The sequence below is a fragment of the Prionailurus bengalensis genome, chromosome A3 (genome assembly GCF_016509475.1).
Source record: "Prionailurus bengalensis isolate Pbe53 chromosome A3, Fcat_Pben_1.1_paternal_pri, whole genome shotgun sequence".
Classification (NCBI taxonomy): Eukaryota; Metazoa; Chordata; class Mammalia; order Carnivora; family Felidae; genus Prionailurus; species Prionailurus bengalensis.
Genome location: NC_057354.1, coordinates 1,592,293 through 1,604,183, shown reverse-complemented (window position 1 = coordinate 1,604,183; position 11,891 = coordinate 1,592,293). Strand labels below are relative to the sequence as shown.

Sequence of the window (11,891 nt, the reverse complement as noted above, 5' to 3'; positions counted from 1 at the left end):
GGACGTGTGGGCGGGGTCCCCTCTGAGGAGTCCCGCGACCCCGTCCTTGGCACGCCCTGGAGTGAAGCATTGGGCTCTAAGCGCACGTGTGTGTGGGGGGGGACCCCAGCTGAGAGGACTCCGGGTGTCACCCCTTCCTCTGTGTCCTCAGCTCTGCCCGCATCAAGGCACCCGGACGGACCCCAGCGGGGGCTCAATGGACGGGACAGCCACAGGGTCGGGTCCCCTCCTGCCGGCTCTGGGGCGGCTCTAGCTGGGAAGGTGACGGGAATCGAGTGCACAGTCAGGCAGCACGGACGGAGCGGGCTTTCCTTCTGTCCGGTGGCTCCGATGAGCGGCCGGCTGCCCACGCCCGCCAGCCTCCCCGGCCCATCCGGTGGTTTCCGGCCAGCCAGGCGGAGCCGAGGGTGGGCTGGCAGGAGGAAGCACCACAGGAAGGGGGTATTGGCGGCCATATGGAGGCTCCGGGTCCCGAAGCTTCCGGCCCCGAAGGGGCACTGGGGGGAAAGGCTTAAATTAGCAGCAACGCTCATGCCCAGAGGTAGAGCACTCAGCCTCCCTCGTCCTGGGCACGACACATCCAACAATGACAAAAACGGAAGAGATGGCTTCTTCCTTCCCTCGTCGTCAACCCCCCCTTCCTGTCAGGATCCCTGTTCATGGGCAGGGAGCCGGGGGGCCGGGACATCCAGTCCCCCCTCCTCTTTGTGAGGACCCTACCTGTCCTACTGTGGACACCTCCAGGAAGCCTCCTTGGGTTGGGGAGTGCAGAACGCCGCCCCCGAATACGGGGACCCCCAGGCACGGACCAGCTGCGCACGTGTGTGCATCACTTGGCCACAGGCACATGGCACCCTCCCCCGGCAGATGGGGAGACCGAGGCTCTGACGAAAGCCACTGGGTTCCCAAGTGGTAGCACCGCTGGGTGAGAGGATGCTGTGCTGTCCCTCCAAGCCCAGGCCCCCACGTGGGCCCCTCAGTGGCCAGGTGCCTTGTGCCACCGCTCGGAGCCCTGGTCTCCCCCATCGGAGAAGAGGGGACCCGCACCAGCCCCCTCGCAGGGAGACAGGGCGGAGCGCAATGCAAGCCCAGAGGAGGTCCTCGAGGGTGCCGGGTGGCCTCCCGCCTCTCCTGCCCTCCGGGGCCTCTGCTCCCTCACCTGGAGCCTGGGTGCCCCCCCCCCCCAATGGCCCCGGAGGATGGACGTTGCCCCCCGCGCAGCTGCTTGGGCTGGGAAGGCCGAGCAGGGAGTTGCCGCTTGGTTCTTCCAAAATAACGGTGAGGGTCTCTCGCTCGGGACCCGACGCCTGGGCGGGGGTGGGGAGGCGGGAAGGGGGTACCGCCCTGCCCAACTGGGCGGCTCCTCACCTGCTCTCCTGTGAGTAGCCTCCCCGGAAGGGCAGCCCGAGGCCTGTGGGCACGGAGAGGGACGGCAGCGGGGTCTCCCCCCGCGACAGGGGCGTCCTGTCCGGGCTGAGCCCCCTCCGCCAGGCACGTCCGCGCACAGGCACCCCGCCTGCAGGTGCCACACGGTGAGAGGCAGCAGCACCTGGCTTGCCCGCCGCACCCCAGTCAGAAGCGCCAGGCCTACATGCGAACACAGGGGCACATGGGGACCAGTGCCCCGAACCTCAGCGCGTTCCCCGTGCCCTGACTGCGGCCCAGAGCAGCAGCACGTGGCAGGACAGGGCCTCAGACCCGGGTCCTCCTGACCGCGCAGGGATGGCTTCTCCACGTGTGGGCCCCCAGGCCGGCCCAGCGTCCCTCTCCCGTGCCGGTGGGCGACCTCGAAGGCACTCTGTGTTTGAGGGTCTCCTGGTCGACCCGGCGTGGTCAGCAAGGTCCAGCAGACCAACATATGGAGACAAGTGTCCGCAAGGAGAGGCGGCCTGAGTGAGCACCGGACCCGCTGCTGACCCGGTGGGCAGGGACCGGGCTGCGAAATCCCACAGGCGTCGGCAAAAGAAATGCAAAATCGATTTTACATTTTTACCTTTTTTACATATTTTTACATATTTTACAAGTTTTACATATTTTACATTTTTTACTCATGGCATCGTTTGTCTTTAAAAAAAAAAAAAAAGACAACATCTCGTGTAAATTGTGCTGCTCGAACTGGAGGTACAGCCTCAGGACGCGTTCTGGAAGCTACCGCCAGGGACCACGGTGTTTAAATATGAAAGGCGAGCTTCAGCCAGGAGGCTTGGCGGCTGGCAGCTGCTCCTGCTGTCTCGGAGGTTTGCTGGCGAAAGGCGGCAACCGGGCGGAAATGGGGACGAGGCCCCGGGCAAGGCGCGCCCCGCTCCCCTCCAGGTCTTACTGTCTGCCCGACCCCGGTGGCTGCTCGTCATTCGGTTCCTTGGGCACAGCTCCTTCTAGCCGGCTTGACCAACTAAGGGGTCACCCCAGCGTGGGGGGAGGGCTTCCGCAAGTAAAGGGGGGGGTCAGTAAGAATTCCTCTGGGACAAGCCAGCTGGGATGATCCGAGGTAGGCCAGGACATGTGGTCACTCCACCACCAGCACTGACAGTGCCTGTGGGGTCAGCACAGGACCCCAGGTCCTTCACTGTCAGAATCAGTCACGATACACAGATTCGGTCAGAATGAGGCCCTTTACTGCCCCCTCTGGGGAAATCATCCAAATAAATACACAAGTAGACGACGACGCTGGTGTGAATGGCTTGCCCTTGGGGTGGCATCCTGGCACAGTGCACAACCTGCACATCTGTCCCTAGCAGTCCTTCACTCACAGGGAGGGAAAGTTCTCTGTGCCGTGTCTTTGTCCGTCAAATGTGAGAAAAGGAACAGATCCCGAGCCTGACGAGGTCCCCTCATTCACGTTGCCTGCTTGAGCTTGACCTCGGCCCTTTCATTTGTGATCCTGGTTTTACAACAGGTGGCTTTTTTGTTGTTGTTTGTTTTTTTCCAACTGCCACCATGTGTCAACACGGCGATGGCAGATGGGGACAAGAGAACTGTCGGTAGTGGGCCCTCCAGGTCAGCCCCGGCTGGAGTGGCCCAGTGTCACACAGCCTTTGGGGGAGTCCCCTGCTGTCTGCAGGGGGGGCTCAAGGCCTTCTCATTAGCCTCTCCCCCTCTCCGGGGCCTGACCGCCGTCTGTCCAGACGACCTCCCCACCAGCGTGTTGAGGGATGCCCAGCGCCTCAAGGTCCCGCTGGCTCGTCTTCTGGTGGATGGACCGGATGGTCTCCCTCTGCTGTGCTGGAGCCAGGCAGGCAGCCAGGCGGGTCCGATGGACGCCCGAGGCCCTAGGCCAAGGCCAGGGCACACCAGGCCTCCTGGCACAGGGTCCCGCCGAGGCCAGCCTGGGGGCCCGGGGCTGCGGAGGGGAAGGCAAAGTCCTCGGGCTCGAACTTGAACTCCAAGTGGCTGGGAGCCGGGGGGTCGTTCGCCTGCAGGGGGAACGGGGAATGGCCTCGCTCGGCGTCGGGAGCCCTCGGGACTGGGACGTTTGTCGCAAGAGGCCCTCTCAGACCCTGGAAGGGGCGGGAGGCCCCATGTGGCGGACAGGACAACACGTGAGGGCGTTCAGCCCGGAGCGTGCCACCGGTCAGCTGCCGGAACCAATGGCCAACCGAGTGCCCAGCCCTGAGCGCCTTCCCGGGAGAGGCCCTTGGGGGCGCTGATGGGGGTCTGACCTGGTGGGCGAGTCAGGGTTCCCTGAGGAGGTGCCCGGGAGCCAGCTCTGGGTCCCCGGTTCCACCCCACCTGACTTACCTGGGAGGTGACGCTGGACCCAGGGCACGAAGGGGATGCCAGGTTGGATTTGGGTTTCAAAGTAGCTGCTGAGCTCTCAGTGTCCGGGACAGCGGGCAGGGAGGCCGTGGGGTTCCCTGTGCTGCATCCTGGAAGCGGGGGCACATCCAGCCGTACTGGTCACTTAACGGGTCAGAGGGACTGGGTGTGGCACCCTCGACCTGCCCTGCTGCCCCTCAGCTGGGTAGGCTCGCACCGCCCGGCCCCTCCCCAGACCGGACGGGTCCCGGGGCAGAATCAGGGGTACTTGTGCTTTGGGAGGGCAATGCTTGAACTAAACGTGCAAATCTCTAGTGGTGGAAATTTGCGACACTCAAAGCGACTCCAAGGGGAGAACGTGTACCCCGCAGGAGGGCTGGGGACTGGCCTCTTCCTGGCATCCCGATGGGCCCTGGTCCCTCACACCTGAAGAGCCCTTGGTCTTCGCAGCGTTCTTGGGCTTGCGTTTCCGCGTCTGGATGCTCTCCTTCTTCATCGCCAGGGGCCGAGGCACCTGGCAGGGGCAGGCAGGGGAGGGTGACTGGTCCTATCTCTTCTCACCCCTGGGCCTCTTGAATGGCCACATGCCCTGATGTCAGGCCTGCAGAGCTAGTCACTCTGGGAGGTGACCGAGTCATCAGAGCCCTTGGTGAGCTGCTGGCCTTGGGCTTGGGGCCTTCCCCCCGGCAAAGTGGGCAAGAGCCAGTCCAGGCCCAACCCCCCAGAGCTGTAGGGGCCAGGAGGGCTCTAGGGGCGCACAGAGGCCACACCAGGGGGCCTGTCTCAGGTTGAATGGCTGCAGACCTGCCTCAGCGACGCTGAGCCTCAGTAGGCCCATCTGTGAAAAGGGCCTAACGGTAACAGCATAGGCCTGGAGCGCGCAGTCAGTGGGGGCCACACGGGAAACACGCTCAGCCCCGCTCTGCCACCTGCCTCCCCAGGGCCCCGTGTCTCACGTGACCCGAAGAGGGCAGCTCCGCCCCTGCCTCCCCCCTCCCGTCCACTCGCCACGCCCCCATGCCCCGCCCCCAACTCGGGGCCCCCAACTCCCTGCCCCACCCAGTCCTCACCCGGGCCCCTGCTCCACCCACGGCCCGCCTTCCCCTTTCCCGCCCTTCCCCCTCCACTCACCCCGCCCCGTCCCATCCAGTCCTCACCCCCCCCACGGCCCCGCCCCTGCCCCACCCATTCCCCCTCCAGTCACCCTGTCCCCGGCCCCACCCATGACCCGCGTCTCCCGGTTCACTCACCCAGGCCCCGCCCCCCCAGCCCTCACCCCGCCCACCCCGTCCGCTCACCCCGTGCAGCTTCATGTACAGACCGCAGGCGTTGCACACCGGCTCGCCGTCCGCGTTGCGCCGCCACAGCGTGGTGTTGGTCGTGTGGCAGTTGCTGCAGCAGAGGCCAGCGCGGCGGGACGAGGTCTGTGCACGGGGGAGGCTGGTGTGAGCCGGGGGCCGGGGCCCTGCTGCTCCACCTCCCGGCCAGACGGTGACGCTCGGAGACAGGAGCACTGGACCCGGAGTCAACCAGGGTCCGCCCGAGTCTCTCCCCGGGAAGCCGAGGCCACATCCTGACTGTCTGGAAGGCGGCTGCTCTTACTGGACCCGATTTGAGTTTCCTCTCCCTGCCCCGGCCCTCTCTCCCATCTGCCTCTCGGTGCCAGGAGCTACGGACAAGGGGGCGCCCTCCTGCGGCCCGCCCCGGCCCGGGATCCCCACCCCCGCCAGTCCACCCACCTTCCTGGCATGGCAGGGGGCCTTAGGACCTTCCCCAGGCTGCCATATGTGGCAAAAACCAAACAAACAAACAAACAAACAAACAAAAACTACACACACCAGGATGCCAGCTAGATGCGAACTTCGGATATGCAACAAATACTTCGCAGAAGTGTGCCTCCGCGCAGTATTTGGGACATACACTAAAACGCTAGTTGCTGTTTATCTGAAATTCACAGTTGACTGTCTTGTGTGTGACCCTGACCTACCCCTTGGGCTGCACCGAGGTCCCCGCTTCCCGCACCTCCGCTCTCCCCATCCAGCTGCTCCCTTAGAGCTCATACTGCCGTCACACCTCCCAGAAAAGCTGCACCATCCTTGAAAAGTCGGAGTCCGAACCCCTCCCCTTGGGCCATCATGCCTCCTCATGCTGAATCCTTCCTACGGAAACACTCAGGCCAGGGCACAAAGGTGCCAATGCGGGGCCTTGAACGTCAGTGCTGGTTTTCAGCGGCACTCACGAGCACACACACAGAGCTCGCCTGCACCTCCCACAAACGTCCTCACGGTCGCCTGTGCGTCTTTCGAGAAGAGGAGTCCGCCCCGCAGCCGCCCCCCCCCCACAGGTGTGGAAACAACCACAGGTGGAATCGATGCCGTGTGTGTGTGTGTGTGTGTGTGTGTGTGTGTGTGTGTGTGTGGAAAACAGCCCAGAAGTCCAAGAGCCGTCTCTCTGTACCCTGGGAGTGCAAGGGAAAAATCTGGCACCTGGATTAAGCAGTGAATTCTTTCTTAGTGAACATAAATTAAAATTAATAAAAAGAGGGGAAGAAAGGACCTGGAAAACATTTTAAAAAGTTTGTTCGTTTGTATTTTCCTCTCCCCTCATTGGGCTGTGTGCTACGGATGGGGTACCGAGGCTCAGAGATGCTGCTGGGCCGGAGGCATCGGGGTGGACGGAACCGCCCCCCTGAGCCCAGCGCACTGCGGGGACACATCCCCGGTGCCGTCCCTACCCCGACAGACGCCCGAGCCTCTGTCCTTCCTTGCTGCCTGCACAAGCGGCCAGGCCTGGCCACTCTCAGGGCCCCCTCGCTGCCAGCCCTCCACCCACCCCCCCCACCCCCCCGCTGTATTTTGTTTTCTTCTTTGGTCTGTTCTTTTCAAAAGAAGTTAAACTTCAAAGCCTGCTGGCTGCAGCAGCTTCAGGCTCCGCACGCGTCTGATTCAAGTGAAGAAATCAGGACGCTGGGCGGCCCAGCCAGGGCGGGCCGAGAGAGAGAGCCGGAGCGGGGAGCAGGGAGAGGGGCCCGCTGCTGCTCCTCGGCTGGGAGGGGTGAGGCCAGCTCACACAGCGAAAACCACTTTTCAAAGTAAGAGACGCAGCTCGAAACTCACAAGAGGTACAGCGGGGGGAGGGGGGATGGCCCCATTTCAAGTGGGTCCCCTCATCCCGCTCTCGGAAAAGGACACGGTCGACGCTTAACCTGACAAAGCGTGTGTCCCTTGCTGGCCAAGGGCAGACCGTGCCAGGGACGAGCCTGCGAGGCGGACTGTGCAGGAAGGAAAACCCGGGGTCCTCAGTCAAGGTCCAGATTTGCTCCTGGAAGGATGCGGGGCCCCTTCCTGGCCTTGGCCGCAGGGCTCTGACGTTGGGGTGGGGTGGGGCTGGGTGGGGGAGGGCTCTGAGCACCTGGCCACACAAGCAGGCACGCAGGGGTCTGTGGGGCCACCTCAACTCTCCCCACTCGCTCGCCCACACTGACAGAAGCCTCAGGTAAGAGGTCTGTGCCTGTGACTAAGGATGCACCCAGGATGCAAAGGGCAGAAAAGATATGAACTCCTTTGGGACTGGGGGTGAGGCCTGGGGGTGGTGGACGCACACTTGTTATTGTCACATTCCTGTGTTGTTGGTGACAAGTTTCTAAAACTTCTGTAATCATTTGAAAGAAGGTTAGGACAATTCTCTCCGGGGGCATCGGTGCTGGCCACCCATGAGGGAGAGTGAGGCACGAGCAGGGACACGTCTGGGGTGACCGGCCCAGCCCTGACATGGCTGCCTTGGGGCCTGGGCTCTGGTCCCAGCACTGTCCGAGAATCTCTGAGTTTCCACACGAGCCCGGCCCCGCCAGCCGGGTCACCCTCCCTGAGTGCCAGGCAGGAGCCCAGAGACAAATCAGAGGAAACCATCCATGAGGAGCCAGCTCGGAGGAGAGGGGAGTAGAACCCCTCTAGGAACACCGTCCCCCCTTCCTAGGCTCGTCCCGCATTCAGATCTGCATGGGCCTGGACGCAGGGATGACCAGCTGACCACCCTCTGAGGCCGGCCGCCTAGCGGGGGTAAGTTGAGGGCATACTCCACCCTACAAAGCGTCCTTAAAGCTAATCATTCCTTGTGCCCCGGACCAGGACGCGGAGGCCACACCAGTCCACAGAGCGGGCTAAGGCCTGTCCAAACACCCCACCTAAAGGAATGTTTCCAACGCAGCAGGGGGACAGTGGGTGCAGGGGCCTCGGCCGAAGACCCAAGACAGGTGCATCACCAGCGGGGGCGGGGCACACGGGAGCCCGCCCGAGGCAGACAGTCCCAGGCCCTGCAGCGCCTGGCCGCTGGGGGAAGCCACTCTCTGAGAGGCTGGAGCCCTGGGGTCATCACAGGGCTGCTGTGAAGGTGAATGCCTCAATGCCTCATGGCCCCTGCCTGCTTACCCCCACGTCAGGAATTTTCTGCTGGGAGGTGAGCCCTGTGAGGGGTGGGGGGCAGAGACGGGAGAATCTGAACCTTCTCTTCCTGTTTACCAGTGTTCCCATCCCCACCCCCTGGGGGAGAAGGGAGGGAGCAGAGGAGCAGCCAGCCTGGTCCCTGGGAGTTGGGGGGGGGGTCAGTCCCCCAGGACACCTCTGCTTTAGCCTGTTTCCCCATCTGTGAGGGCCACACCAGGTGCCAAGCCAGTGCTGTACATGTGTGTGTGTGTGGGGGGGGGAGTGGGCATGATCACAGGGGCAGAAATATAAGTGAGGAGGTGATATGGATTCTGAGGTATCCCCCCCTTCCAGGAGGCACAGTGTCGGTGGAGGGGAATTAGGGGACCCGCGGAGCCCCAAACTCCAGGCTAGAACAGGGAGAGAAAAACAGTGGCTTCCCCCAAACTGCCTGGGTCAGTGCTGCCTCCTGCCTGCCTGGTCTGGAGCCCGGATCGGTCGGGCGCCTCCACAGCCCAGGTCTGGGTTTCCCGTCAAGGGCCAGCGACTGAGCACCAGGCAGCCCAGAACAGCCACAGCGGCAGGCAGGCAAGCCGGGCCCCCTGCAGCAGCCTCCAGGGACGAGCCCCCCACCCACCCTCCGATGCACCGGAACCGGCCAGAGCCGGCTGACCGGCCATGACAGGGCTCACACCAGCATTAGAGCAGAAGGCCCGGCATCCCCAGAAACAGCCATGCCCGGACCCAGGACTCAGGAGTCACTGTGGCCTCACGAACTTTAGACAGCTTGCAAAGGCGGGCCCCGCCACGCGCAGAATTACTCGAACCTCCAAGTTTGCCGGTGAGACGGCAGAGAACCAGTGCCTCGAAACCTTCACACAGCCTCCGGGGACTCTGCCCGGCTGGGGGCAAAAGTGAGTCCCCGGTCCTCTCCGCTCAGCACCCAGCCACACGCCAGGAGAAACCAAAAGTGAAAACAAGTTTTGCGCATGGAACCACCCCAGACCCGGTCTCAGCTCCAGCCCCCTGGTATCGGGGGGAAAGTGCTCCCCAAGAGCAGGGGTCCCCAGGACCCCTCCTGCATTGGATTTCAACCCCCTGCCACAAAGCCACCACCCGGGGGCCACCTTTCCCTCCAAACCCCACGCCCTGGCCACGTCACCTTGCGCCCCCTGCCACCCTCGGAGCCGCAGGGCTGAGCCCCAGGAGGCCGCTTGGGTCCACAGCCATCCCGTGCCCCGGGTCCCGGGCAGAGTCACCGGGTGGCCCCTCTTCCGGGGGGGGCCCACAGACCCAGGGCAGCACCGCCTTGGGCTCAGTGAGCCCAGCCCCTCTGCGGAGGCGCGCAGGGCAGGGCAGGGCCTGTGGCGGGGCCTGGGCCTCCCGGCGGCTCCCGGATGGACGGCAGACAGCGCTCCCAGGGCCCTGCTGGGGCACCCAGCCTCTCTGGGGACTCAGCTCGGCCCCCCGCAGGCGGCACTCACCAGGCGCTTCTGTGGGCGCACGAGCGGCCTGTTGACTCCGTTCATCTTGTGGTAGAGGCCGCAGGCGTTGCACAGGTAGTGGCCGGTACCGTCACGGCGCCACAGCGGCGTGGACAGGGCCCCGCAGTTGACACACTCGCGACCCTCGCCAGGGAGCTCTTCCAGGAAGTCCGGCACTGGGGGGACAGGCAGCTGGTCGCGGGCCGAGGCACGGCCCTTCCCCGGGGCCCAGCGTCTGCTGAGTCTTCCCGCTGTGTGTGCCCCTGGCTTTCATTTTGTTTTAACATTTATTTTGTCTAATTTTACTTTAAAGCTTCACTTTACATGTTACAAAGTTTGTGCCGGATTAAAAGAGAAGCTGGTTAGGGTTGCCTTGCAGGGTGGGGGAAGGTAAGTCCGTCAGACCCCCGGGCGGCTACAGAATGGTTCCCCTTAGAACCGAGGTGTAACTTTGATCCCCTGGGGAGGCGGAGTGGTCAGCACCGGCGGAGGGAGGTGGCCCCAGGGCCTCGGCCTCTGCAAGACGGGACGTTAGGAGGGCCGGGCTGAGTGGATGGTGCCATCCCACAGAGCCTACGGCGGCCCCTGCCTTTCCTGTCGGCTTTGCTCGGGTGGCGACCACCGTGGAACACAGCTGGGCCTGTGCCACCGCTCAGGGGCCCGCAGGGCAGAAGGGAGAGGTCCCCGGCTCCCTCCTCGGCGGCACCGGGTGCCCTGTGGGGGCCGGGAGGGGGTCAGCCCTGCGGGAGCCGCCCTGGGTGACGGCGGAGGGGACCCGCTTCCTGCGCCATGGAGGCAGTCGGGGCCGAGGCGGCTTGGGGGTGGGCCTGCGAGGCTGCACCCATGAAGTAGGGTGGCCCAGGGGCTCCCCCCCCCCCCCCCCCCGGAGCAAATGCGCCTGAGGGGCCTGGAATCCGATTATCCAAATTGGCACCCCGGGGGCAGGCGGTGAGCCACTGAAGCCAGGTCTCAAATTAGAATACGTAAACATTCTAGAAGGAGCAGAGTGTGGCCGCTTACTGAAATAAATCGTATTCGGAATTTTATAAAAACCACTTAGAAACTTCTCATAAGAGCGTATGAGGTGAGCTCAGCTGGTGAGACCCAGGGGGTTGGGTTCAGGAGAAAGGAAGCCCAGGACGGCAGTTTTGGTCTCAGGGTGGGTGACATTGTGGCAGATGCTGTATTCTGCCCACGTGTACTTGTCCCGCAGTTCTGGGCCTGGCGGGGGGGGGGGGGGGGCGGTGTCGCGGGGGCCTTGGCCGGGTGCAGGACTGCACCCCGGTAGGCCCAGCACCCAGCACCCCAGGGTCACACTCACCGAAGGTGGCTCTGCGGCTCGGGAGGCCAGCCGGGCGGCCCTGGAGGCCGTGCAGGACGCTGCCTTCGAAGGGTCCGGAGGTCCAGGACGGGGCCACCTCGGTGCTCACGTAGGCGGGGTAGGCGGCGGGGTAGGACGCGCCCACCGGCCGCCCCAGCGGGGCCGGGTACTGCTCGCGCGCCAGCAGCGCGCCCTGGTAGGCGCCGCCGTCCCGGGTCCCCGCGCCGCCCCCACTGCCGGGCCCGGGGGGGCCGTGCGGAAAGGGGCAGGCGGTGGCTCCGGGCGGCTGGGCGGCCGGCGGGTGCGGGCCGCCGGAGCCGAAGGCTGAGGAGTCTGCGGCCGCCGCCTGCGCCCAGCCGGGGTGCGTGCCTAGCCCGGGGGCCTGGGGGCCCGGCTCGCACGCCGGCAGGTAGGGCAGCATGGAGGGGACGCGCGCGGGCGGCACGAACACCGGGGAGCCGGCGCCCGGCGCGTGCAGAAAGGGGCCCGAGTCGGCGTAGGCGGCCTGGCTGGGGCTCGGGGCCAGCGCCAGGCTCTGGTACATCTTCCCCGACGCGGCCCGGACCCGCGGGGAGGGGGCGCCGGCGTCGAGTTCCCGGCCGCTGTGCGCCGCCTCGGCGCCCGCGTCCCCGCTCCGCAGCGGGCCGCGGGGTCAGCACGGCGGGGCGCGGGTGGCCCCCGGCGGCCCGGCGCAGCCCGAACGCCGAGCTCACCTCCTCCACGGCCGGGCCTCCGAGCTTCCCGGGGTGCGCTCGCCAGGGCCCGCGGTCGGGGGGGGGGGCGGGGGCGCCGCGCTGGGAGAGGGCGCCGGGCCCGGTGGGGCGCTCACGCGCTGGGGGCGAGGAGCGGAGGGCGCGGTGGTCTCGGCGGGCTGGAGACTGGGAGCCCGGGGCGGCGCGGTCCCGCAGG

General features: G+C 65.2%; 1 protein-coding gene across 2 annotated transcripts; it reads right to left on the bottom strand.

The window, feature by feature from the left end:
- Positions 1 to 2,047: 2,047 nt before the first annotated feature.
- GATA5 (GATA binding protein 5) lies at positions 2,048 to 11,613 on the bottom strand. 2 transcript variants are annotated; one of them, XM_043553511.1, is made up of 6 exons: positions 10,983 to 11,603; positions 9,662 to 9,837; positions 5,055 to 5,180; positions 4,183 to 4,270; positions 3,738 to 3,866; positions 2,048 to 3,422 (listed from the first exon to the last, which is right to left on the bottom strand). In XM_043553511.1, the coding sequence occupies exons 1-6, from the start codon at positions 11,524 to 11,526 to the stop codon at positions 3,025 to 3,027; spliced, it is 1,461 nt and encodes a 486-aa protein (XP_043409446.1). In that variant the 5' UTR covers positions 11,527 to 11,603; the 3' UTR covers positions 2,048 to 3,024. The 2 variants fall into 2 exon arrangements, with proteins under 2 accessions (XP_043409446.1, XP_043409447.1); XM_043553512.1 differs by having other exon boundaries at positions 3,270 to 3,413; positions 3,730 to 3,866; positions 10,983 to 11,613.
- Between the last annotated feature and the right edge of the window lie 278 nt (positions 11,614 to 11,891).